This window comes from Gymnogyps californianus, chromosome 3, assembly GCF_018139145.2.
Source record: "Gymnogyps californianus isolate 813 chromosome 3, ASM1813914v2, whole genome shotgun sequence".
In the NCBI taxonomy this organism is placed as follows: domain Eukaryota; kingdom Metazoa; phylum Chordata; class Aves; order Accipitriformes; family Cathartidae; genus Gymnogyps; species Gymnogyps californianus.
The window spans coordinates 31019100-31042770 of NC_059473.1; the positions used below are offsets into that span (position 1 = coordinate 31019100).

At 43.7% G+C, this 23671-nt stretch overlaps 2 protein-coding genes across 4 annotated transcripts in view; one reads left to right on the plus strand and one right to left on the minus strand.

Annotated features, from left to right (window-relative positions):
- Positions 1 to 694: 694 nt before the first annotated feature.
- MCFD2 (multiple coagulation factor deficiency 2, ER cargo receptor complex subunit) lies at positions 695 to 6163 on the minus strand. Of its 2 annotated transcripts, none has more exons than XM_050893910.1 (4): positions 5946 to 6163; positions 4219 to 4367; positions 3329 to 3488; positions 695 to 2140 (listed from the first exon to the last, which is right to left on the minus strand). In XM_050893910.1, the coding sequence occupies exons 2-4, from the start codon at positions 4359 to 4361 to the stop codon at positions 2009 to 2011; spliced, it is 435 nt and encodes a 144-aa protein (XP_050749867.1). In that variant the 5' UTR covers positions 4362 to 4367; positions 5946 to 6163; the 3' UTR covers positions 695 to 2008. The 2 variants fall into 2 exon arrangements, with proteins under 2 accessions (XP_050749867.1, XP_050749866.1); XM_050893909.1 differs by lacking the exon at positions 5946 to 6163 and adding an exon at positions 5200 to 5270.
- Positions 6164 to 6603: 440 nt separating this feature from the next.
- Positions 6604 to 23671, plus strand: part of TTC7A (tetratricopeptide repeat domain 7A) — a 173301-nt gene continuing 156233 nt past the window's right edge. The window contains exons 1-3 of one of the 2 annotated variants that reach the window (XM_050893907.1): positions 6604 to 6766; positions 9568 to 9731; positions 11385 to 11553. In XM_050893907.1, the coding sequence (XP_050749864.1) occupies positions 6604 to 6766; positions 9568 to 9731; positions 11385 to 11553 (496 nt within the window). The remainder of the gene's footprint in view (positions 6767 to 9567; positions 9732 to 11384; positions 11554 to 23671) is intronic. The other variant, XM_050893908.1, reaches the window with a different exon arrangement.

Sequence of the window (23671 nt, forward strand, 5' to 3'; positions counted from 1 at the left end):
AGTGCAGGAACCCCAACTTATTTTTACTGCTTGTATAACTGTCCTGGTTTCGGCTATGACAGAGTTAATTTTCTTCCTAGTAGCTGGTATAGTGCAGTGTTTTGGATTTAGTAGGAAAATAATGTTGATAACACACTGATGTTTTTAGTTGTTGCTAAGTAGTGTTTATACTAAGTCAAGGATTTTTCAGCTTCTCATGCCCAGCCAGCAAGAAGGCCGGAGGGGCACAAGAAGTTGGGAGGGGACACCGCCAGGACAGCTGACCCAAACTGGCCAAAGAGCTATTCCATACCATATGACATCATGCCCAGTATATAAACTGGGGGAGCTGGCTGGGAGGGGGGATCACAGCTCGGGAACTAAGTTGGCATCGGTCAACGAGTGGTGAGCAATTGCATTGTGCACCACTTGCTTTGTATAGTTTACTTCTTTTAGTATTACTATTGTCATATTATTATCATCGTTATCATTGTTTTTCATTCCTTTCTGTCCTATTAAACTGTCTTTATCTCAACTCACAAGGTTTTTTTTCCTGATTCTCTCCCCCATCCCAGGGGTGGGGGGGCAGTGAGCGAGCGGCTGCGTGGTGCTTAGCTGCCGGCTGGGGTTAAACCACGACAATAACCAGCACAAGCCTGGCCACAAAGGTATCAAAATAAATAATTAGTGTAAGAAAAAAGTCTGACACTCAGGATTCGTTGCACAAACATTTAAACAGAGGAAATAATTTCTTTTACAAATGTGTTTCTCTTGTATAAGAATAATTTTGTACAGAAAATACCTCTTTATACATTTTACAGAAATTCACTAAATTTAGACTCTCTATTAATGGACAATGATTGAACGCAATTTAAGATTTCAGTTATGTTTTAGAGTCACCAAATATCAATAACACAGCAATACATCACTTCTCCAATATCCTTAAACTGCTTGACTTATCAAGTATTGAGCCAAGACAGTGAAAACATTCCTAGAACCATGTTAATTTGCAAACACTCAAGTATCTTGAAACTGTTAGTTATGAAATACCTCCTGAACGTAATACTGTAATTTAAGTGTCAAGGAATATGAACTTAAACCTTAACAAGGCAGCATTACTTGCTCACTTAAATTATCCTACTGGCGAATACCGTAAAAACCAAATTGAACAGAAGCTTTTATATTAAACTGGTTTACTGTTAACGTGACCTTCAAAACGAGATAGCAGAAGCTACTCTAGTAAATGGTATACAGCATTAATACAACATAAGTGTAATAAAAATACTTCCATTTTCTTAAGAAAACACCAGGGAAGGTAGAGAAGAAAATCAGTAAATTAAGGTATAAAAAGTAAATCTGTGAAGGACAAGAAGAAATTGAAAAACACATGTATATATATTTATGTGTAAAATGTAAGGGTATGCTAGGTAGTACATATTTAAAAATACTCAATTTCTTCAAAGACTGTGTTAAAGTCCATATGGTATCATGTGGACCTCAAACATAAACCACATTCAAATGCTCTTCCTCTACAATTGCTGTTTCAAGCACCTGTACTTATATGCAAGTTTCCTTTGCAATTAGTGGGAAGGTAAGGACATTTATCCTTGAAATACAACTATATGCAATAATCTTTTCTTGCTTTCTAGGTATTTTATAAGTTTAAATAGAAGATGTAAGCAAACAAGTACTGTATAACCCAATGACAGAAAAACTGAAATTTAGATTGTATATGATCTATTTAGTATTCATACGTAGCTACTTAAAAGTTTGCCAGCTGTACCCTATGTGAGTACTGTTGACGCTTCCATGCTTCAAGATTCAAATGTGTAGCTATGTTTAGTCAAACACGGCTCTCGCTCTGAGTTAGCCAGTCTCTTAACACATACAACTTTCAAATAAATTCAGATGGAACTGGTACACCTCTCCTTCTCACAGCACAGAGGTTGATACAAGACAGTAATGAATCACATTATACTGGTTCACATTTCCATGTAGTTAGAAGGAGAAACAAGCCCCCTGAAAAACCTTATTCCAGTGATTTTGCAAATTCTGCATAGTCAATGTATCCGTCATTGTTCTTATCATCATCTCTTAAGACATCATCTATTAGACTAATCAGCTCTTCTTCTTTCATTGCCTGGGTATGCTCACCACCTTCCTACAAAAACAAAACCACATTGAACAGTTTAGCAGTGTTTCCCATCTAGTGGCACATATGACAGATTAATGACAACTAATTTTTTGTTAAGCTATTCATGTTTGGTGCCTAATACGGCACTAAGTTTTATGTAATCATTTATACCAATATAAGCAACTTTTACCAGGTGCAAGCTATGAAGTCCAAGTTCTCTGGACTTCAGAACAAGCATTCTGTATCCAGTTAATATTCTTAGCCAAAAGTTCTAAAAGCTGAATAGCACAGTGTATAATGATGGATAATAATCTAACAGCTGTATTCTTAATTTGGATCTTGATGTAGTATAGACACTATAGTTTCTATACAGTACAGAAATACCTTCCTGTGTGTCAGAATTTGCGAAATGCAGAGCTTGACAGTAACGGAGTAGTGAAAAAATCCAGCACTGTAGCTTGAAGTCAGTAAAATTCTTAGTAACACCCCTTACGAGCAAAGGGAAATACAAAGAGGTGCTTTTGCACACGAAACAGCAAGTCATTATTCTGTTCTCAGCTAGGTATTTTTTGCCACAGGTGTACACAGGAAGTTATGCTATTCTGAACTGTAACTTCCAAAAGGTCAGTACGAGATAATGTGTTAGTATTGTCTTCCTAATGATTGTATCTTCCTACTTTGTCCTTAAATGTTCCTAGCTGGAAAGACAATTTGTGTTTAGAAAAAGGCAGACCGTGACTGGTTCTTCTAATACTAATTTTGTGCAAGAGGTCTCTTACAGTTTACGCACCCACGGCAGTAATAGTTTGGAGGAAAACAGCAGCCTTAGAACCTCGAACAGCATCGTATCACATGCTATTGCTAGAAATCCTCATGAGCATTATCCCATTTTGGATAATTTCCCTTTCTCCCCATCCCTGCCTACCAAGGTATCCCCTCTGTCAAATCTTTTTCACTCTACAGTCCTTCCCCACTCTAAAGTTTAAACTACAATGGAGACGTCTTGAAAACCGTAATGTGACATGAAAAACTGTGATAAAGCTAGCACATTTATAAATCAAACCAGAACTATCAGGGGGAAAAATAATCTCATTTTCAGGCAAAACTGTAACTGCACTGAAGATGCGTTGTAACTGTTCTGTTCTATTGTAAGCTACTTTTAGAGTCAGAACTGTTTCCAAACACACAATTTTGCTCTTACAAAATTCCACCTACCTCTTTGTGGACATGCGATATAGCAGTAGCAAGCTCTAACCCATCTAACAAATTATTGCCATCATAATCGTGCATTTTGAAGTAATGAAGCTGCAACTCTTGTGGAGACATCTCAGATTCTGGTTTCTCAATAACACCTTCCAAATGTTCCATGATGTGGCTAAGGAAACAAAACAAAACAAAACCCACAACATATCTGTCAGTTAATATTTAATGCTCTGTTTACATCAAATTTAGTCTTTGATCAGACAGTCAAGTACACAGGATATATCGTATCTCTAAAAGCATCCTGGACAACCAGGACAACCGAAAGCTACAGTTTTATACTAAGATGAAGGGGGCACAAAGGTTGCTTGTTACAGGTGCTGTAGTGGCCTCTAATACCTTAGATAGCTATTTCTATTTCTTCTGGCCCACTTCGCAGGTTATCAAAACAACTGAAGCAGTGCCCAAAATCTCCTTTTGGCTGTCTTCCAAAGCACAGGAACTGGAAGAAGATCTTTCCCAGTCAAACATGAAGTATTCTAGGGAGTTTTATTTGCTGCTACCACTGTTTTGTCTGTATGAAGAAGCAAATGAGAAAAAACCCTCTCACTCTACCTGTTCAGAATATGATTTTGTCTAAAGTATGTTGATCTAGGTAAGCAGGATTCCTGTAAGAAATTCTTTATAGTACGAGTAGGGCTAAGGGCTCCAGAGAGACCTTTCTAGGTCTAGTATCTCTACAAACTTATCGAGCGAGCATGGCTCATATCTGACTCTAGCTAGTCATACAACATGCTGAGAAAAGAGGGTGCTCTAGGCTTAAGTCCAACTCACGTAACAAGACTTAAGAGATAAGCAAATCATTAAGAAGTAAAGTTTACAATTTTAGAACATGGAACACATACTCTTTATCTTGTACCAAGTTCTTATCAAGGCGAATATTTGCATGTTGACTCTCTCCTACGTGTTCCTCAGCTAGGGCAGAGATGAAGAATGCGGCCAGAAAGCAGAACAGCAAACGTATTCTAAAAATCCTTTGGGCCATCATGATCTCCTACAAAAAAGAAAACATTCCCCCCCCCCCCAAAATAGATGAAAAACGCAATCTACTCTCAGCAGATATACAGAGTGCTTAGAAATAACCCCACTAAGTTCTAGAACAGAAGAACTTGATTCATTTCAAGTGCTTAGCAAGTGGAAAACCAGAGAGGGCCAATTAAGAATTTCTATGATGAGGGTCCCTATTTCAAGGAAGTATGCAGTGATTTTCAGAGAACGACTTTTTTTCATGCAGCGAATGTGCACTCTTTAGCCACGCCTTCATACCGCTTCTAGACAACCAACCATGCCAGCTTCGCACAGACCTGCCCCACAGCTACGGGAGCAAAGGTCGCTCACGGTATCAAAGGGGCTGCACCTAATTAGCAGGTCTATTAAGACTGCGTGCCCTAAATAACAGACAACTTTAAACATGCAGCGGTCATCGCAGCGCTCACTTCACAGGGACGTGAAACGCTAGAGCCCTTCAGCAGGGCGAGCGGGGCAGCGTGCCCTACCGAGGCGGGCCAAGGAGCCGAGTGTGGGCTTCGGCTTCTCTGTTCTCCCACCCCCAGCGGCGCCCGCCGAAGCAGCCCCCGGTTTACAGCCGGTCCGGCACGGAGCGGTGCCAGAGGCCGTGACAGCTGGCACAGCACTGGCCGCCCGCCTCCCACCCACGGCTCCCCGCCCGGCAGGGCCCCCGGGGAAACCCCCGCCACAGCGGGAGGGGGCTGGGCCCGCCGCAGCACTGGCCCGCCCCCCCCCCGCCCAGGCCGCAGCACACCCCGCTCCAGCCCTGGCTGCCGGGGCGGGCGGAGAGGCACCGCCGCCGCCGCCAGGCTACGCACCCTCGGGCGGATGGCCGCCGCCGCCGCGCCGTCCCTCCCGCGGGCTCCGGGTCACGGGCAGGTGGAGCCGAGCTCGGGGCAGGGCGGCCACCATCCCCGGCGTCACCTCTGACCCGACGCACACGCCACGCTCCCGCCCCACCTCCTCCTCCCGCCCATTGGCTGCACCTTTCCGCGGAGCAGCGGCTACGTCACCGCTCCCGCAATTACACGTGGAGCCCGCGCGGAGGGACAGGTGGCGCGTCCCGCCCGCAGCGGGGCGGGGCCGTCGAGGTGGGCGCGCGGGTGCTGCGGGGGCGCCGGTCACCTCCTGGCCCGGGCAGCCTCGGCCGGCCCTGCCCCTCCCGCCGCCCGGCGAGGAGACACCCCCCCCCCCCCCCCCCCAAAGGACGCGCCGTGAGGATCCAACCAGCGATGCCCCGGGCGGAGGGCAGGTGCCCCCGGCGGGGCCGAGAGGAAGGAGGACGGCGGGGCTTGACGCCGGGAGGGCGGGAAGGGGCAGCGTAAGCCCGGCGTGTGCCCGCTCATTGGGCTGTCCCCGGCCGCCCCTGCTCTGCGCTGTTCTCTCGCGGCCTCTCAACAGCCCCTTCCACAAACGACGGGCTGCGCTTTCCCTGCGCCGCTGCTCTTCTGGGCACCGGGGCGCCCCGTCGCCGTTGCCCTCTGTAGCTCACAAACTGTTGCAGTTCATGAACTGTTTGTTCTCTTCGCTCCTCCCTCTCACCACATGCCGAAGGTCTCCTTACTTTTACACTGGACGTCTAAACAGCAGGTGCTTTCGCCTCTCGAGGTTATAGCCCTCGGAGCAAGCTCCGACCTCGGGAAGCGATGCGGGCTTTTGGCTCCTTACTCAGGCACTCGCTGGTTATTCTGTGCTGAAGTCGCTACCGAAGGGGAGCGGTGGCTGCCGGGAACGGCTGACAGCAGTGGCCTGGGGTCTAGGTGACTTCCGAGGGCCTCGGTAAGGGAGCGGCACCCCTGGCCCTTCCCGCCGAGGAAAGGAGCCCCGGGGCCTCGGTGGCGGGGCAGCCAACGTAGCACCACAGCGGCGATGCCAGCCTTTCTCAGGCCCCGCAGGCCTGCTGTGTGTGGCAGGCCGCGGGCAGTCGGTGCTCTCGGTGGGCCCCGACGCCGGGACAGCGGCCGCCCGTGCCGGGGCACGGCTCTCCGGCGCGGGCGTCAAGTGAGAGGCGGCAGGGAGAGGCGGCCACGAAGGAGCCGCCGTCCCCGCTCGCAGGCCTCGGGCAGGGGAGCCGCCCCGCCGGGTACCTGGCGGCGGGCGTGGCCGGGGCCGCCCGCCCGGCACCGCGTCCCCGCACAGGCTGCAGGCGCCTCCCGGGCGCTGCCGCCGGGGACTCCCCGCCGTGGTGGGCGGGGCGGCGCGCGCCGGGCCCCGGCGCTAAGATGGCGGCCAAGGGCTCGCACTCGCACGTGAAGCTGGAGGGGGAGATCGAGCGGTGCCGGGCGGAGGGGCACTGGGCGCAGCTCCGGCACCTGGCCCAGCAGCTGCTGCCGCCGGCACGGCCACCGCGCAAGGCGGCGGCGGCGGGGAGCGCGCAGGACGCGGGTAAGCGGCGGCGGCGGGGGGCGGGCAGGCAGGGTGGGGCAGAGCGGCGCGGCGGCTGCCGTTACCGGACCGCCCGGGCGCGGGGCGGCGGTGGGCCCGGCTTGTCGCTCCGTGCCGCTGCCCGGGGCTCGGCAGCCCTGGGCCGGTGAGCTGACGTGGGCGGGAGCTGCGGCTGCCCCGTTCCCGGGGTTGCGGGAGAGGGCTGGGGAGCGCCCGGGGTGGCGGCGGAGGGAGCGGGCTGCCGCCCGGTGTCCCCTGTAGGCGCCCCGGCCCGGCGGCGGGAGGGAGGGAGGGATGCCTAGGAGGGGCGGTGGGAGCCCAGGAAACAGCGTTCAGGAAGATAACTCTATGCTTCCTCTCCATGTCAGCGCTTCCGAGCCCGTCGGGCTGCGAGGGGAAGCGCACTGCTTGGGGCTGTCAGTGGGAGTCGGGGGCGGCAGCGCTTGCTCGGTGGCTTCTGTGCGTTTGGGAGGTTGCCCTCGCCTCGGTAAACACCTGGGCGCAGGGGGCCCCCGGCCGCTGTGCCCGGTGCCTGCCTTTAATTTAACAAACTCGGCTGGGCTGCGGCCAGGCTACCGACCGAAATCTTCCGTGTTTGGAAATGTCTCTCTTCAGCTTCTTGATACGTGTCATGCTGATTCCCTCTTGCCCCCTCCCCACACTGTTCTGGATGACTTTATATTATCTCCCTCCGTTTCTGAAGGGGACTGCTTTATTTAAAGACTTGGGCTCATCCAAGTATACTTTCACATGTAAGGCAGGTTTCATAAATAGCAAATGTATTCTTATCTTTTTTCCCTGTTGCAACACACTACTTTGCTTCATTTTAAATGAAATCGCTTGCAAGAAGTGAGGCAGCCTAACTTAGAGATATAAAATTCTGTGTCTGTAGTCAACAGCAGTAGGTTGTGAAGAGGACCTGATCCTAGCCACCGCACTAGTACAAGAGATTCTGCCGCTGAAGTCAGAGGAGCTATTTCTATGAATAAACCCACTTCTTTAGAGGAGTGTTTCTAGGATGTGGCCCTAGAGTTAATTGAAGCTTGCTGGGGTGCAGTCAACTTCACAGTGGGAAAGCATGGTGGGGGGAGATGTTGGTAGCTTAATACATGTTTATTTATGAGGCTTTCCAAGTGTATATGTGATGCAGGTCGAACCCTGTGTTGAGAACCACACAGCCAATGTTTGAACTGTAGTCAGGTTTCAGCAGCACTTCCCAGGTGCAGAAATCATCATGCAGTTTGGGGGCATTAATAGTTGAAGAGTTCATATTAATTTGTTCCCTTGTAATTAAGAGGCATAACAACAGTATGATTGCTGTAAAAACATTATTTGTTAATGTGCTGCTGTGTCATCATAACTTGCTAGTTATGAAAGAGTAATGCTTTATTATTGCTACAGAACTTTTCTTCCAGCAAGGGACTAGCTACAGCTTTGTGCTTCTAGAAACAATGATGTGTCTGAGTGGGATTTTTTTAAGAGTAGTATTTGCTTTGAGAGGTTGTGTATATTTATTTCTTAATTGTGTATGGTCTTATGTAATTCCTTAAGTTTGGTTAAGCGATTAGTGACTACCTGAAAGCTCTTCAGTGTTGTGTAGACATGATTGCATGTGAGGTTGGGGGGGAAATATATTTGAACATTTACGCTTCCCATTTTATGTACCTGTACTTTGTTTATGCAAGTTAGTTGTAGACCTGCAATTGACCAGGAAGAGCTATGGTTATAATTTGATATGCAGCTGAACACTTAAGCCACAACAACAACAAAATCTTTAAAAAAACCACCCCAAAAGTTGATTACTGATGCCATGTGTAACGTATAGGTAGTGACTGGGGATAAGTTGTCCCATCGACTGAAAATGTAGAAATAGATATACCATCGTGTTTCCTACATTCTAGAATTTCAGACTTTGAAATCTGAAGTATATATGAAATGTAGGGCTTGGCTCTTTGATTTACAAAGACTGTCTTACCCTGCTTGACCCACTAGTCAGCTGATTGAGGTACTACTTTTATGAATAAATGAACTGCAGAACTGGACCCATCATGCAAGAACTCCAAGTACACTGGCAGATGAAACTTTTCTTTTTTTCAGCACATGATTGCAACACTGCATGATGCTTCATGCTGTATCCAGTGCTACTACGTATGTTTGAGTTTCTGTTCTGTGAAACTGCGAACAGGAATGGATTTTAATGTAGAAAGAATTTTATGTGGCATGTTAGTTATGTCACTGGATCAAGCCTTGTGTGTCTTTTGTAATGGATGTGTAGAATGTGTCTAAATTCTCTATTTTTATTTTTTTCCTGTGAACTTTCAGGAAAATCTTAAGTTTCTGATGTGGTTACTGTTCTGCAGTGAAATTCATAGGTTATCTGTAGTCTGAAGCATGCATTTCGTGCTTATGCATTTGATGCTAGTCCATTTGTAAATCTAAAGCATGCACTTAAATGTTTGCAAAGATTGGTCTTACACTATTGAAAGTGAGTTTTGTGATGAAAATTCTTAACTGTTATATTAGTGACAACAAAAGAATGAACTGTGCTGTAGAAATTAAAGGATTCATTAGGGAAAATCTTCAAGTTAAAAGGAAATGTCGTTTCATTTTTTCATAGGAAACGTACTGTTTCCAATAGCTAGAAGTTAATGGAACTTTTTTCGGTCAGCTAGTTCTTCCTTATCCCCTCATTTGGGTTACTGTTTGTGTGTCTCAAAGGTGTGTTGTTTTGGTTTTGTAATGCTATTTATCAGCAGTATGGCACTAAGCGATGTTTCTTGTTGGTTGGTATGTGCTTTTAGAGGACTATGGGAGTATGCTGCTTGCAGAGGCTCTGCTGGAAGAATGTTTGAAGGAAAACTTTGCCAAACTGAAGGACTCCATTCCACTGACAGAGAAGAATGAGCCAAAATTGAGTGAAGCTAAACAGTATCTGACCAATATCTTAAGCAGAGGAAAACTACGAGTAAGTGGGCTCTGTTGTCGTAAGTCCTGCCAACTGGATGCTTCTTTCATATGATTATCAGTCTGATACAAGGTGTTGACGTTGCCTGTTCATGTCCCTGTATGTACAGTGCTGTATTGTAGGTATTACTAATGGACTGGTAATTCAGTACCCCTTTTGCAGTGTCTTCTGTTGGGAGACTTGCTTTTTCATATGCAAATGAATTATGTGCTACAAGTATATACCCTGTTTATTTTTTTATTAGAAAGAAGCAGGATAAATATTTAGGAATTTTCTGGGGTGGTGTCAGACTAGCACAGCTGAGTGACCTGCTGCTTCTCCTGGTCTGAGGGAATTGTGTACGCCTGGTCAGCTCTGGATCAGAGGTAAAATGTGCCGCAAGCTGCTGTCAGGCACTTAAGGTTGTGGTGTGAGTCCGGGATTATAGCCTTGCATTGCTTTCAGTCTCTGCCAGAGAAGTTACGTGAAGTTATGCTTTTATTTTATTTTGTGGTCTGGGTACGTGATTGGTAGCTGCCTGTCAACTCAGCTGCAGAGCTTTAGAAGTGTTTTAAGACTCTGCCTCGACGGCTGCTGCTGTGTTGCTGTCCTTGGACACACAGTTGCATAACTAGCTTTAAAAAGATGATGAATTACAACAGTCTGTTCTAGACTTGTATTACTTTTGGTCCTGAAACTTACGGGCTAGTTACCTTGGAAGTGTGTGTTATACTTTTATCATGTTCATTTCCAGGGAGCAAGTGTGCAGTGGCTTTTCTGGGGGAGTTCCTTGTTCTTCACTTCTTGAAAGTCAGTGTATTTAAAAAGTAAAAAGGAGGGGAGAAGGAAGGGGAGTCCATCCAACTGTCTTTCTTTATAGTTTAGCCCAAGTATCAGCCAGAACCACTGAATTCTTCCAGGTCTTGGTGTTAAGTTTGGCTGCATGAATTGCCATTACTATTTCTTTGTTAGTGGTGACTTGGCTACTCATGCAGCATTGACCCTGTGTTGACTGCATGTATTTAAAAAATGAGTATGAAGGCTTAAGAACCTTTTCCTGCTTTCCAAAGCATAAAAAGGGTCTGAGTGGATGTATTTTACTGAGATTTTTCTTTTACACAGATTTGTATGCATGTTTTCAATCCTTAAGAAACCAAACAAATCTTAGAAATAGCAGGCATATCTTCTGTTTTTCTACTGTTGCCTGAAAATTCTTTGATAACTTAAGAAAATTTGGGAGCTTTCTCGCTCTTTAATTAAATGTACAGAGGAGAGGGGAGCACTTGACTGAAAAGTGATGCTTTCTGCCTAGTTTAAAAGCAGGGGATTTTCTTGGTGTGTATGTAGGTAGTTCTGACAATGTCAGGCTTTTATGTGCTATCTGTGGCTGGTGAATCAATAGACTAGGTCAGCTGAAACCAAAGAGGCAGCTTGTAAGCTGTGTATTTCCAAACTGAGCTCCAAAGTAGTTGCCTGACCTTTGCTGGCGGCTGCTCTCATGAGCATAGCCCAAAGATCTCTAGACACTTAAATCCTTCCCACTCCGGCCTGCAGAGCTAGCAATGTTGAGAGGAAAGCATTATGAATCTGCTGAATTTGTTCTGAAGTACCTCATTCTTGCTGTCTGGTATTTTACCATGTAAACACTCTTCTCCTCTCCCTGCTCCGTTTCAGCCTAAGTATATGACAGAAGCTATGCTGATCCTAGGAAAGCTTCATTATGTGGAGGGATCCTACAGAGATGCCATCAGCATGTATGCAAGAGCAGGAATTGATGACCTGTCAACAAAAGATGAACCTCTGTATGTGCTGCGTTTGGTAACTGAAGCCTTCGTTATTAAAGGTAAAGGACCACGTATGCATATTTGAAGTATGCTGTGTTTAGGTTGAAGTGGAAGGTATTTCTCCAAGTGATTTGATTGGAGCAGAGTTAGGGCAATGTTGTATGCTTTAGAAAATCCTACTGGGTATGGTCTGTGTAGTTTAAACTTAAAGGCATTATGGAGTCTTAGTCCATGGTTTTTAAACTTGGCTGGCCTGTAAAGAAAAGCTTGAAATTGGAAATCTTGTGGTAACTGTTGGCTGTAAGTCAGCAACACACTTCAGCTTCTGTATCCATTTTGGGAAAATCTAAATCAAGCACTCAGCTGAATTGAGGCCTATGCTTTCTCTTAGAAAGAGTTCATCTACTTGTAAATTTTAATGATTTCTGTGAATTAAGCAAGGACGATGTTTCCAAGTTTTAAACTCTGGACTAACAGAATATGTGCTTTCAAAGCAGGTAGTATATTTTTGCAATGCATGTCACACAGTATCAGACCTTATGTACAAACAGGAATCTCTCCTCCCCCTTGTAATTCTACAGACATTGCACTGTTTGAGAGATCCTGATAAAAACTGCCTCTAGAGGTAGTGAAATTGCATTTCCTTTTTGAGCGGGGGAAAGGAAGACCCTAGTCAGTTTTTGACTTGGGGGGAAAAAAGATCAGTAATCTTCTCCTTCATTTGCTTTCAGTTCCTTTATAAATGTTGCTCAAGTACTGCTACCTATCTACTGCTTTCTACTCTTTTCAGCATGTCCACCAGCTAATTAGGTGAATGCGAACTCTGATGATCAGATACCTTCAACTGGTATGTAAAAGAGTGAAACCAAATCGACCCAAAATACTGTTTGACTGGGCTGCTAGTGTTACTGATAATAATTTGGGTGTTTCATGATCTCACACATTCATTCAGCTTTTTTGAAAACCTGTTTGTGCTGCTTTGCTTGCTTTGATTTTGTTTTCTGTGGCACTGGTTGAATCTGCTTCATTAACGAGCTTTTGTGGAGCAGGACTAATTTACTTGTAACTCGCACTAACACTTGCATGGCACAGAGGAGTGAGTAACTGCCGGTGCATTCATAACAGTGTATTTGAGAGCAACTATTGGTGCGCTCCAGAGTCTGAACAAGATGCACTGTCCTCACTCGGAACTGGATAAGGCCCTTGCTGAGGTGTGAGTGTAATGATAAGGTATGCGTGGACACAGTTCCTGTAAGGCCTCTTCTATGGTATTGACTGCCTCACTTGCTTATGAAGATATTGGGGGTGGAGGGGTTTGCCTCAGAGGATCAGGCTGTAATTTTTTTTCCCCATGTGGTTTGGCTTGGAACGTAAATATTGCGTTGCCCCTGTGTTTGTGTGTAAACCGCAAGGAGCCCCTGCCATTGCAGAGCAACCTCTGTGCTGTTATTGTTCCACAGTTTTTATCCTCCGTGATGATGATTTTCAGATTAGCCAAGATATCAAGGGTGTAGTGAGTCACTCAGTATTTTATGTAAGTTTCTGACAGAGAAAAGTCCAGCAGAGTGGAGCTCGTCCAGCTGAGTTTGGAGAGGGCACTCACTGCTAGGATCGCTGTTCCCTCATGCCGTGTGCTCAGCCTCCCAGTCTTAAAGAAATAAGCCCTTAAATGTTAGAAATTTGTACAGGTAACTACGGCAATAGCAGTGTGGATTTAAATTTTCATTTCAAAACATGTCTGTCCAGGCTAACTCTGCAGGGCAAGTAACAGCACAGAGTTGAATTATTTAAAATTAATTTATACTTCATGCTACAGATTTTTCTTATCCCCTTTTTCATTTGGTATCTCTGCAGAAATTCTGTTGATCCGTACCATATTATTGCCTTTGGTTGCTTATGCAAGCTGAAACCTTCTTTAAAGATGCTCTTGAACATCGCTGGTAGTAAAATTTTTGCAGGGATCATTTAGGCAACAATCCAGAAAAACCACAGTCCTGTCTTTATTTCTGGGCAGAACATAGGTTCCCCGCTTAATTTCTTACTCAACTTTTCAGTAATGGGAGAAAGTAGTTGGTTTAATAGAATATCCCTGTTCATCCAGCATTAGTTAAACACCAGAACTTTGTATCACTTCTTAATATGAACCTGAAACCACCTTGGTTTTGTGTAGCTAGTACTGCTGGGTTGTGCCTATATGCAGAATGGCAGTGTAGGTTCTCATGCACTCAGGATTATGCTGGAAAGGTCATGGAAGAAAGAGAAGTCAAATCAAAGGTACTCACGCTTACCCTTTAACTGTTGGAAACAAATGAAAATGTAATGAGAAAGATACACTGGGAGGAGCTGCATAGATAAAGTCAGTGGTAGAAATGAAATATGAACCAGCAAAACTGAGTTTGCTTTTTTTAGAGCACCTTTTGAGGTGCTCTGCAACACTGAAGGTTGGACCTTGAGCTAAATCTCTGGGGCCTTCCTCTGAAGGTCTGTAGCATGTAGTAGGTTCATATTATGGTAAGAAGCAATATGGATTTGCACCCTTGTGATTGGACTGCAGAAGTTGAACAGGGAAAAAGTTTCTTGCTTGCCTTGCTCAGTAGACTTCCACCCAAGGTGAGTATCAAGCACTAAATGTTAAAGTTCTTTATAAACGTGGGGACTTGAGCAATTGACAAGTCACAGGAGAAATGGCAGAGAGGGCAAGACTCTTCCAGTTTCTCAACTGACTGCATCTGCTTGTCCTGTTTCTAAATCCCCGCGTTGTGAGGAGAGGAGAAGTTCTGTGGGCACTGTGAGTGGAGCTCTGACAACGGTTTGATTTTTCACTATGACTAATTTTAACCTCTATGGTTAGTTAATAGGTGGTTGGTCTGTACTTGTCTCCTTCCTCCTCATCCTCCGTGAAGTTAATTCCTTCTTAAAACCTCTGCTCAGTTCACAGTACTGCAGGTAATCTCTGATGCAAGCAGTTCTGTCTGTTGCATAAAACAGTATTGAGTAAGCAAACTTACTGTCATTTTGCTTCTGATTCGCTTGGGCCATGTTGTGGCATTACCTGGTGTTGTCCATTTGAAACAAGCAGGCAAAAAAGACTTGAGAACAACATGTGTAACTGCCAGAGCCCATTGGTTTCCCTCTGGCCGTGCTTGCTGCGGAAACCCTGCAGAGATCTCTGTCTGCTCCCAGTGGATAAATCTTCCTTACAAAGCACAGTATAGCTCTAGCCAGGGCTTCAGCACACCTGAATTCCGGGTTTGTAGAAAGGCTCCTATGTTGTCGCAATGTTTGTTGCACAGCCTTTCTTCCTGTGCTGCGTGAGAGCGTGCCAAGAGCTGCGTTAATTGAAGGAGACTGTTGCCGGCTTGAGTGATGAAGGCTCAGGCAGGGCTGATGTAGTGTGTGGGTCCTGTCTTTGTAATGACTGAGAGGGTCTTTGGCTTGCGGTCAGGACGTGTGGCATCAGAGCTGCTGCAGGGTGAGTCGGCCCTGTGCGGAGGGGCTCCCTGTGTCCACCAAATCAGCTGTCAGGCCAGGCACTGGACTTCCTCGACCTGGAGTGCAGTAGCCCAGAGATAGGTAGCTATCTAAATCTGTGCAGCGATGACATAGGATTGCAAATAGTATCTAGCTGGTTTTCTAGTGAGTTAAAGCTTTAACAGTCCCACTACCTCTCTTTCTCCTTTTCTCCCAGTCCATCCTGCAGTAATTTTTGTGTTGTTATTGGCCATTTTCAGCTCAGGGTGGGTTTAATTTGTGCAGCTCCAGTCTGAACTCTCTGTACAGTCAGAAGTTGGCAGTTCTGGGGTGATTCATCACCTCTTCAAATGGCGTCTGACACGGATGAAGTGCATAGTATTGTACAATACAGCCTCCTCTTTAGCAACTGGGAGAGGAGGCTGTGGGCTAACTTGTTCGTGGATGTCTAAAGATGGGTGAGATGAATCCCTTGTAAATTTGTTTCTGAAAGTTTTTTGTTTTTTTTTTTTTTAATTTAGAAAAGAGATCCATTGTATCAAAAGGCTGCAGTGTGAGCTCGGCCTTTTTAGGTCTTCGAAAAATCCATGTGGAAGAGAACAAGGTGATACTGTGTCTGTAAGAAGCCTTAATCATAGTCTGTGTTTTGTTATAACAAGTCCAACTACAAGTCATATGTACAAGGAAATGAGGCTCTGCAAGTTCAGTGTATAAGAACAATCTTTATTTTGTTCTTGAACCCATTTAAGTCACTTAAAGATGTTTAAGATCTGTAGTGTGATGCTTCTGAAAAACCTTAATATCATGAGACAAACTCTGCTGGCCTGAGCCACTGGTCTTTAGAGCCCTCCTAAGAGCTGTGAATGCTGTTGCTGAAAGCAAAACCCTGAATCCACCATGTGAGGATTTTTCTGAGCTTGATAATGATAAACAGCCTGGAGCCTGCACCCAGGGTTCTGGGTTTAGTCCAGCTCGTTGTGGGTTTTTAGGGGTTTTTTTGTTCATTTTTAGGACAAATTGCTGAGCTTACATGTTTTCCTGTTTCTCTTATGGTTGTATCTTTTAAAACTTTAATGATAATGAGGTCAGTATTGCTTGGAAGTACATTGTTCTGCTTTCTCCCTATGTGAAATCTTTGTCTTGGATTTGTAATACTGGAAGTGGTTGTTTGGAGGTTATGGTGGTGTCCTGAAAGGAAAATGGTGATATCACACAGAGATAATAAACAGAAAACCTGACCTTTTACTTGGCTGGTTTGAAAACTACTTGCTTGGTTTTAATCATGATTTTAAATTGACGAACTGAAGCCTCGAAATTTGAATGATCTACTTTAAACTTCCTTTGTGCTTGTGTCGCAATTAATTTCTTATTTTGTTGGTTTGCAGAACTCTTAAAAACATATAGGTTTGCATTCAGTAAACGTAAGTCTGGTATTAAAATTGTTCAGTCTAGCTAATCAGAGGATATATCACCCACTTGTTCATACACTTCATTGGAGTCTTTAATTTTGACATTTGCTTGTGTGTCATTCATTTTCTAATACGGTTTTCTACAGGATGATTAATTTCCTAGGTGAGATTTGTATTCAGCTGCATTTGTTTGGAAATTAGAATAAAATGTACAGTTAAAGATAGCTTTATTGCAAAGCTAAGTTCTGATAAATCTTTTTCCTCCTCTTTAAAGAATTGGATTAAGAAAATCTTTTCAGTTAAACAAATGAATTTCACTTGCTATAGTGTTTTAACTCTGTGTTTCTGACAGGTGTTAAAATTGGTAAATTTCTTGTCATGTGTGCATTTTTTTTAATTCATAGATTAAAATGGGAAAAATAAGCTTTCCTGTTTGGTTTTATTTAGTCAAAGCTTTGTTGGTTCATCAGCTTTGAAGAGCTAATCATTGAACTAAATCAGTGGAGAGAACTGAAAGGGAGAAAGAAAGGTGGGTTTTTTCTTGTTTTTTGTCCTCCCTGGAAGAGAGCACCTCTATTTTAAAGACTCATTTCGGTACTTCATCAAACTCTTATTTCAGATCCTAAGCCAGTAACTTCTCCAGTTCAATTTTTGTACTAAGAGCTACCAATCCCATAGTGCAAGGCTACATTCCATTCAAATAATGTTAATGGGTTATTGTATGTTATGGGCTTAATTTAAGCAGCCTTACTTTTAGAGTCCTGAAAGCTGAGTTTCCAGTTAGCTTCTCTGGGTTGAGATTTTTGTCCATTTAGTTTTTGATATGTGAGATGGCAACACCAAAACTATTGAGTGTACTGGAATACAGACTGTGTGGAATGATTTTGAGTGCCAGTAGTTTGAACAATTTCAAGTACAGATAAACTGAATTTGGAAACGTTATGTAGCTTTGCAGGGTTGTAATTTATTTCGTGATCTTCTTTTGAAAGTGAATTTACACTTCTAACTTCTTTTTGCAGGAAGCATTTTTAATTCAGGTCATGTTTTATAAACCTTTTAACAGGCTATATGTGCATTTCCTGAGCCTGCTCCTCATTTCAGAGGGCATAACATTTTGCAAGGTGTGTTTTCCTTTTTCCAGATGAGTGTTTGGAATACTATTCTGCCTCTTGGATGCAACAAAAACCTCCCTGTGGTTATGCATACTCTTGTGCTTGGGATCTTTTCTACAGGCTGATTTTTAAGATTTCTTGAAGTTCTCTAAGAAAAACTTCGCTGTAATACCTAAAAAGAGATATTGTGTGGGGATCTTACTATGTAAGGACATCCTTGCCTTGTCAACTGAGACGAGTGTAGGAAATGGATTAATGGAAGGTTGATGACATTTTTTCCATGTTCAAATAAGTAATTTTCTTTGTCCTCTCTGGGCACTAATGGGGGAGAGTAGAAGCATGTTGTAATTGCACATGTCAAGATAAAGATAATCCATTTCTGTATTATTGTTCAGTAGCCACATGACTACAAGGAAAATATCCAGATCTGCTAGTGATAAAAAAAGAGGGAACCCAGCTCTTCCTCCCCTCCTTCCAGCACAACCGACCCTCCCCTAAAAAGCTGAGTTTTCATCCTGCCTATATTGCTACTACTGACTGACATGGGGGCAACATGCTATAATGTACCCGTTTAGCAGAGATGGGCAGAAGATTGTAAGGGGCAGGGAAGATCCTAAGAGCCTGAATTCTCTCCCAACTTCTCCCCATTAGTTTCAGTGTCAATTATTATGTTGTTTAGGCACTGTTGACATCATGGCATGCTTACTGTAGGCTTTTACTTGAGAGTCTAAATCTTCTCTACCATAATCATTCTGTTTAAACCAGGACGGTTGTTATTTTAAAGTGTGCTGACTTCCCTGGGGCTCCAATTCACTACTGTCTGGAACCTGCCTACCTTGGAAGCGACAATGCTGGCTGAGGTGCTTGAATTCCTTGTAGTATTCAGCAGGGCAACTAAGACTTTCCTAAAGACACCACCAACGTTCCTCGTAGTCTTTAGGAAAGTTTCTTGATTGTGAAGAGCCAGAATTATACTGGGCACAAAGTTAAGAAGAAAAAAGCATAGGTTTGGGTGAAAGTTGAGGGAAAAATTATCTAAAACTTTTCGTACAAATATACGGCTCTTGGGTGATAATGGGCTTCATGAGGATGATTGACACTTGGCAGTATGCACCTGGGTTAACCTGTATGTTGCTTTTGAGATGATATATGGGCTTGCAGTGGTCTCCTGTTCCTTAACTGCTGTTTCTTCTACTGGCAGCTACTCAGTGAGGTTACTTTCGTCAGTATCTTCAGCTGCTGCTGTGACTAAGTAGAACTGCAATGGAAGAACAATTTGTTTGCTTTTTCATTTTTTTAATTTTTTTTTTTTTAAAAATGGTCTGTCAGGGGTGGGGCACAAATTCCTTTGTTGGAATCCTTCTCTGATGACTGAAAAGGGGTGAGATTCATCTCTCTGAGCATTGAGATCTGTGGGGAGATGGATTCTTTTAAACAGAGCCTAAATAATAAAACTAGTTTTCTTGCCTGGCCATTAGAAGAATTGAGTCCCAGCCACAAGGATGTATGATGCAGTATGACATTAAAAACTGAGTAACTGAAGGTAAGGCGTTTTGTTGGCAGAACTTGTTTTTGGTTTTGCTTGACAAAAGCAGCATATTTTAAATGTTAATCCACATCAGAGAGAGAGAGACACTTTGTTCTATACCTCTATACCACTGCAAAGTGCTAGTTTTCACAATTCTGACAGCTAGACAGGAAGCATGCTGTTTATTCATGTTGCCATAGCTGTCTGATAGGCAAAAGGCCCAGTTTGTAGATGCTGATGTCTTGATAAAAGAGGCTAGTATTAGTATGTCTTATTTGGGTTTTCGGAATAGAAATTTTAGAGTTTGGAGTTGCTCTTATGTTGTGATGTTGATGACTTTGAGGCTGTTGCATATTGGTGAATTGTGTGCCTTGGTGCCACTGCTTTCCAGCTTGGATGTGAAAGAGTTGCCAAGCCCAGCCTTGATGTTCTTGGTGCATTTAAGGTTCGCTGTTGCACTCCATGAGCTCTTCTCTGCTGTTGGATAGGATAGTTTACTTTTTTCTGTTTGCATTTTAGAAGTAGTTTGTTTAGCACAATCTGCTGTGCACAAATGCAGCATGGGTGTGACTTTAGACTTCCGAGGAGAGTTAGCTGCAGGCCACTAAATGCAAATAACTGGAATTTGGAAAGTGGAAAAAGAAAATAACTTTTTGTGCCTTTTGTTAATGTGATTTGGTTTCTGTGACGGTAAAGTTTTGTTAGTCTTCCGCTCCCTTCTCCACACGCAATTGCAGGTGCTGGTTGCACACATGCACAAAACCTTCTCCACCTTCTGCACTGTGATTTAGTTCTCTAAAGCTGTGGGGTCAGCAGCATCAGGAGATACAAGAATATTTGCACATGCTTTTTGAGGAAACAGAACAAGGAGTGCACAATGTTTGCGTGGTAACATGAGACAACATGCTACACTTATTTTCACTAAAAGAAAACAAATGCAAATGTACTCTCAGATGGCATAAGCTAGAGGTAGTTTTTAGATTGCTATGATGCTGTCCCCATGCTGGGGCTGTGTTGTGTAACATGATATGTGTCCAGTGGCTATGGGAAGATTTCCATGTGCTGATTTACCCTAGAGTACACTCCAAATGTCTTTGACCATCTTTTAAGTGACAGGGCAACAAGCCTGTTAGTCCTCACAGGCTATGTCTGTTCTAACAAATTTTAAGTAGAATTGGCTTGAGTGCTTGATATGAATCAGCATAGTAAAATCTGAATTACACTCCCGTGCTCGCAACGTACACATGAAGGTGAGGTAGTCTGGTTCTAGCTGTGACTGCAGCTAGAAGAGAACTTTCTCACTGGTGATGTTGCCTGGCTGTGACCCAGATGAGCTCAAGCTGAATAAATCCCAGTACTTGGTCATCAGCACCATCTCTCTCCCTTGTGCCCCATCCACTTTTCATTTTTTCTCTTCTGCTTCTGCCTGTTGTATTTAGACCAGGGAAAAAGTGTAATTCTTGCATTCCGTAATGGATGTGGATGGTGTTGATAAAGATGTGGGGCTTAAGAGATTGCTGTTCTCCCCCATGTTTGTTGTGCCCCAGAGCATCACTCCAACAGAGGTATCTCCTTAACTGCTGTAGGATGTCATCAATGGGGTTAACTTTATAAACACAAGACTGTTAAATAGAATCTTTACAATACTTTGTGATGAGATGGGGAGTGACCATGAAAATCTTTTGTACCACTCCAAAGCTCACTGGTTGTCTCATGGCAAAATGCTTAAAAGACTTATCAAACTTAAAGATGAATTATGCCATTTTGCTTTTACAAAAAGTCAAATGTTCTGAATTTGCAGGCCTTTTCTGTGATGTGACTGTCAGTAGCATGCTACCTAGCAGATATTTTTGAAAAAATAGACACATAAACATATAAATACATTGTAAAGCAGTGTGTGTATGTAATTATATACATATGTTGGGTGTGCATGCTCAATAATTTTTTTTTTTACTCAGGGGTGTATGATCAAAAAAGTTTGGAGACCACTGTATTACAGGTTAACACTAAGGTTCAAAGATCTGCCGTGAAGCTTAAGAGCAGCCAGCTGATAGTCAGCAGGTCTTAATATGCTCAGGAGAATGAACATCTTTGGATTAAGATTGCTGATTTCTGCTATGCAGCAAGATATGCGGTGTGATGCAGAGCCTACATGGCATTGATCAGGGGTAGGTGACTGAGGTTCCATCTCGGGAGTGCTTGCTACCTTCTGGCTTCACAGCGACTCAATCAAAAAGCTGTCCTAGTTTTAACAGTCAGCTTTAGCTGTAATTGCAAGTCTAACCAGATAGAGTTCTTAATTTGAAAATAATTGGGGTAACATTGTTAGTATTGGTTTATTGCATCTAGTGGGAGGGCTGGAAGTAGGGGTCTTGAGTTCCGCTTTGATGCAATTAAGCGGCCTTGTACAGGTTATTTAAATTTTCAGCCTTCATTCCCAGCTTATGGACAAAAAGGTCTTCAGATAATTTTATTTAGGGTTACTGGAATTTTCTGCCTTTCTACCTTTGAGACTTTTATGTGAAAAAAACCTCAAGATTATAATGGATTGCTGTGAATATACAATAATCCTGTATAGTAGGAAGCAATGGTGAAAGAGGTTTGTGCAGCTTTCTTGCAAAACAAAACTTCTCTCCTCCCCACCTTTCATGAGGTACAGTATGAATGAATGTGTTCAAAACCAAGCACTTCTAGGCCTTTCTTCCCCCTCTTCTTCTATTTGCATTGCAGATAAATCCTGCTGAAAAATCATAGCTTAATTGCTGGGGAGATGAGTGTCAAGACCCATGATGTGAATTATTTAAACAGCTGTGAATTGTGGCAGAAATAATGCATGGTGCTGGGTCTTGTCTATGTCAACCTAATTGCAACTGCTGCTTTGGCTTGTTGAGGTTTGGGCTATTTTGCTTTCCAAGACACTGTAAAGTAATAGTTTGAGTGCTGTACTCTTAAGTTCAAACCTTAGCTGGCAGGGCAGGCTGGTCATAATACCATCTCTATAATGGTTTGGTTGTGGTTTTGAATTTTGTCTTTGAAAAGTGTTTAGTATTCTGCTGAACTTTGATTAGTCAGCGTGCATGTGTATATGTTTGAAGAGCTAGTCTTAAATAGTCTTGTTTCAATGCTAATTGATTTTCTAGAGCCACACTTCTGAACTAGGCTGAAGGCCACATGCTAGAAATGAAGTGCACCCTGCCCTTAGGGATAGCTACTCAGAATGACCTGGCGTTCACCACAGAGTGAGAATGTGCACACAGCTGGTTTCCTTGCAGCAGTTGCCATGCAATATGTTCACACCCAGCTTACGTCAAGACAAATTACTTATGTTCCTGTAGCTAGTGTAAAACTATTGCATGCACTTAGCTTAGCAGCACACTGGCTTCTGGCCTGGATGGCTTGTCTGTGTGGCACAGGAACATAGGTGCTGTAACCTTGCTCTGCAGACTGGGGCTGATGCTGTTGGCAGGGCTGCGAGTTCCCACCTAAGCTGTCTTTTGCTTCAAGTTGCCATAGCTGTGTTCAACATGAGTGTAGCACCAGGACACAGCACAAGAGGTACGCTTCGCACTCTGTGTGCTGTTGTGTTTCTTTGATTCCTTCCTTAGATTGCCAGGTAGCTCTGATGCTCCTGGGCTATGGGGTTTTAGCAGCTGCAGGCTAACACTGTTGGTGAAAGTAGCGTGCTGCTGCTGACCCTGAATTTTTGGACCTATGAACCCACCATTCCCCGGTTGTGTAAATTCATCCAAATACAGGAGGCTGGAAATCTGTGTAAAAAGGAAAATGAAAAGAACCTGTGAGTGGATTGGTATATTTCTCCTACTCAGAAGAAGGAATGCTGCTATTTGGTGAACTAGCTTATGAACTGGAGGAAAAGAAGAAAGCTACCTTAGCCTCCTCTTCTCCCTTGCGGTTGTGCAGTCTCTATGCGCTGAGGCTTTCAAGACCAGGCTGGGTTACCCTGAGCTGGCCCTGCTTTGAGCAGAAAGTTGGACCATGGACCTCCTGGGATCTCTTCCAGCATGAATTTTCATATCATTTATGTTGCTGAGAATTTGATACCGCATGTCCATGTGCACATGTATGTTCCAGTTCTGGTAATAACATCACCTCAGAGCATTGGAACTACATGATACGATGTCTTCCATTGTCAAGGACTGAGTGAGACGGAAGTGGAAATAAGCCTTCATAAAATCTCCCCTTTCAGGTTTCCATAAATGAGAGCAGTGCATTTCAACTCTAGGAAGAAATTAGTTCAATGACACCTCTTACAAACCTTATGGGTTTGGGTTTTTTCTGACATAAATGCAGATTAGCTCTAGAAGGGGAGAAGAAGGGGCAAAGATTATAGAGAGGTCAAGAGCCAGAGATGAATCTTTGGGACAACTAGAGGAGGTGAATGGAGGCCTTACCTTTATGCAGGAAAGAAAAGCAGTGTTTCTATACATAGAAAGTTACTACCTCTGAAGTGGGTAGAAAGAGTTTGTTCTTTTAAAAAGGATAATCTGGAAGCGTGTCTCTCTTTAAATCTTAAGCTTGGGCCATACTCGATTAGAAATCTGTATTTTCACTATATAAAAGTTTTTATGGTGTATATATATATGTATGTATATATTTAAATTCGGGCACCCGATTCATATGAGAAAAGTCTTAGCAT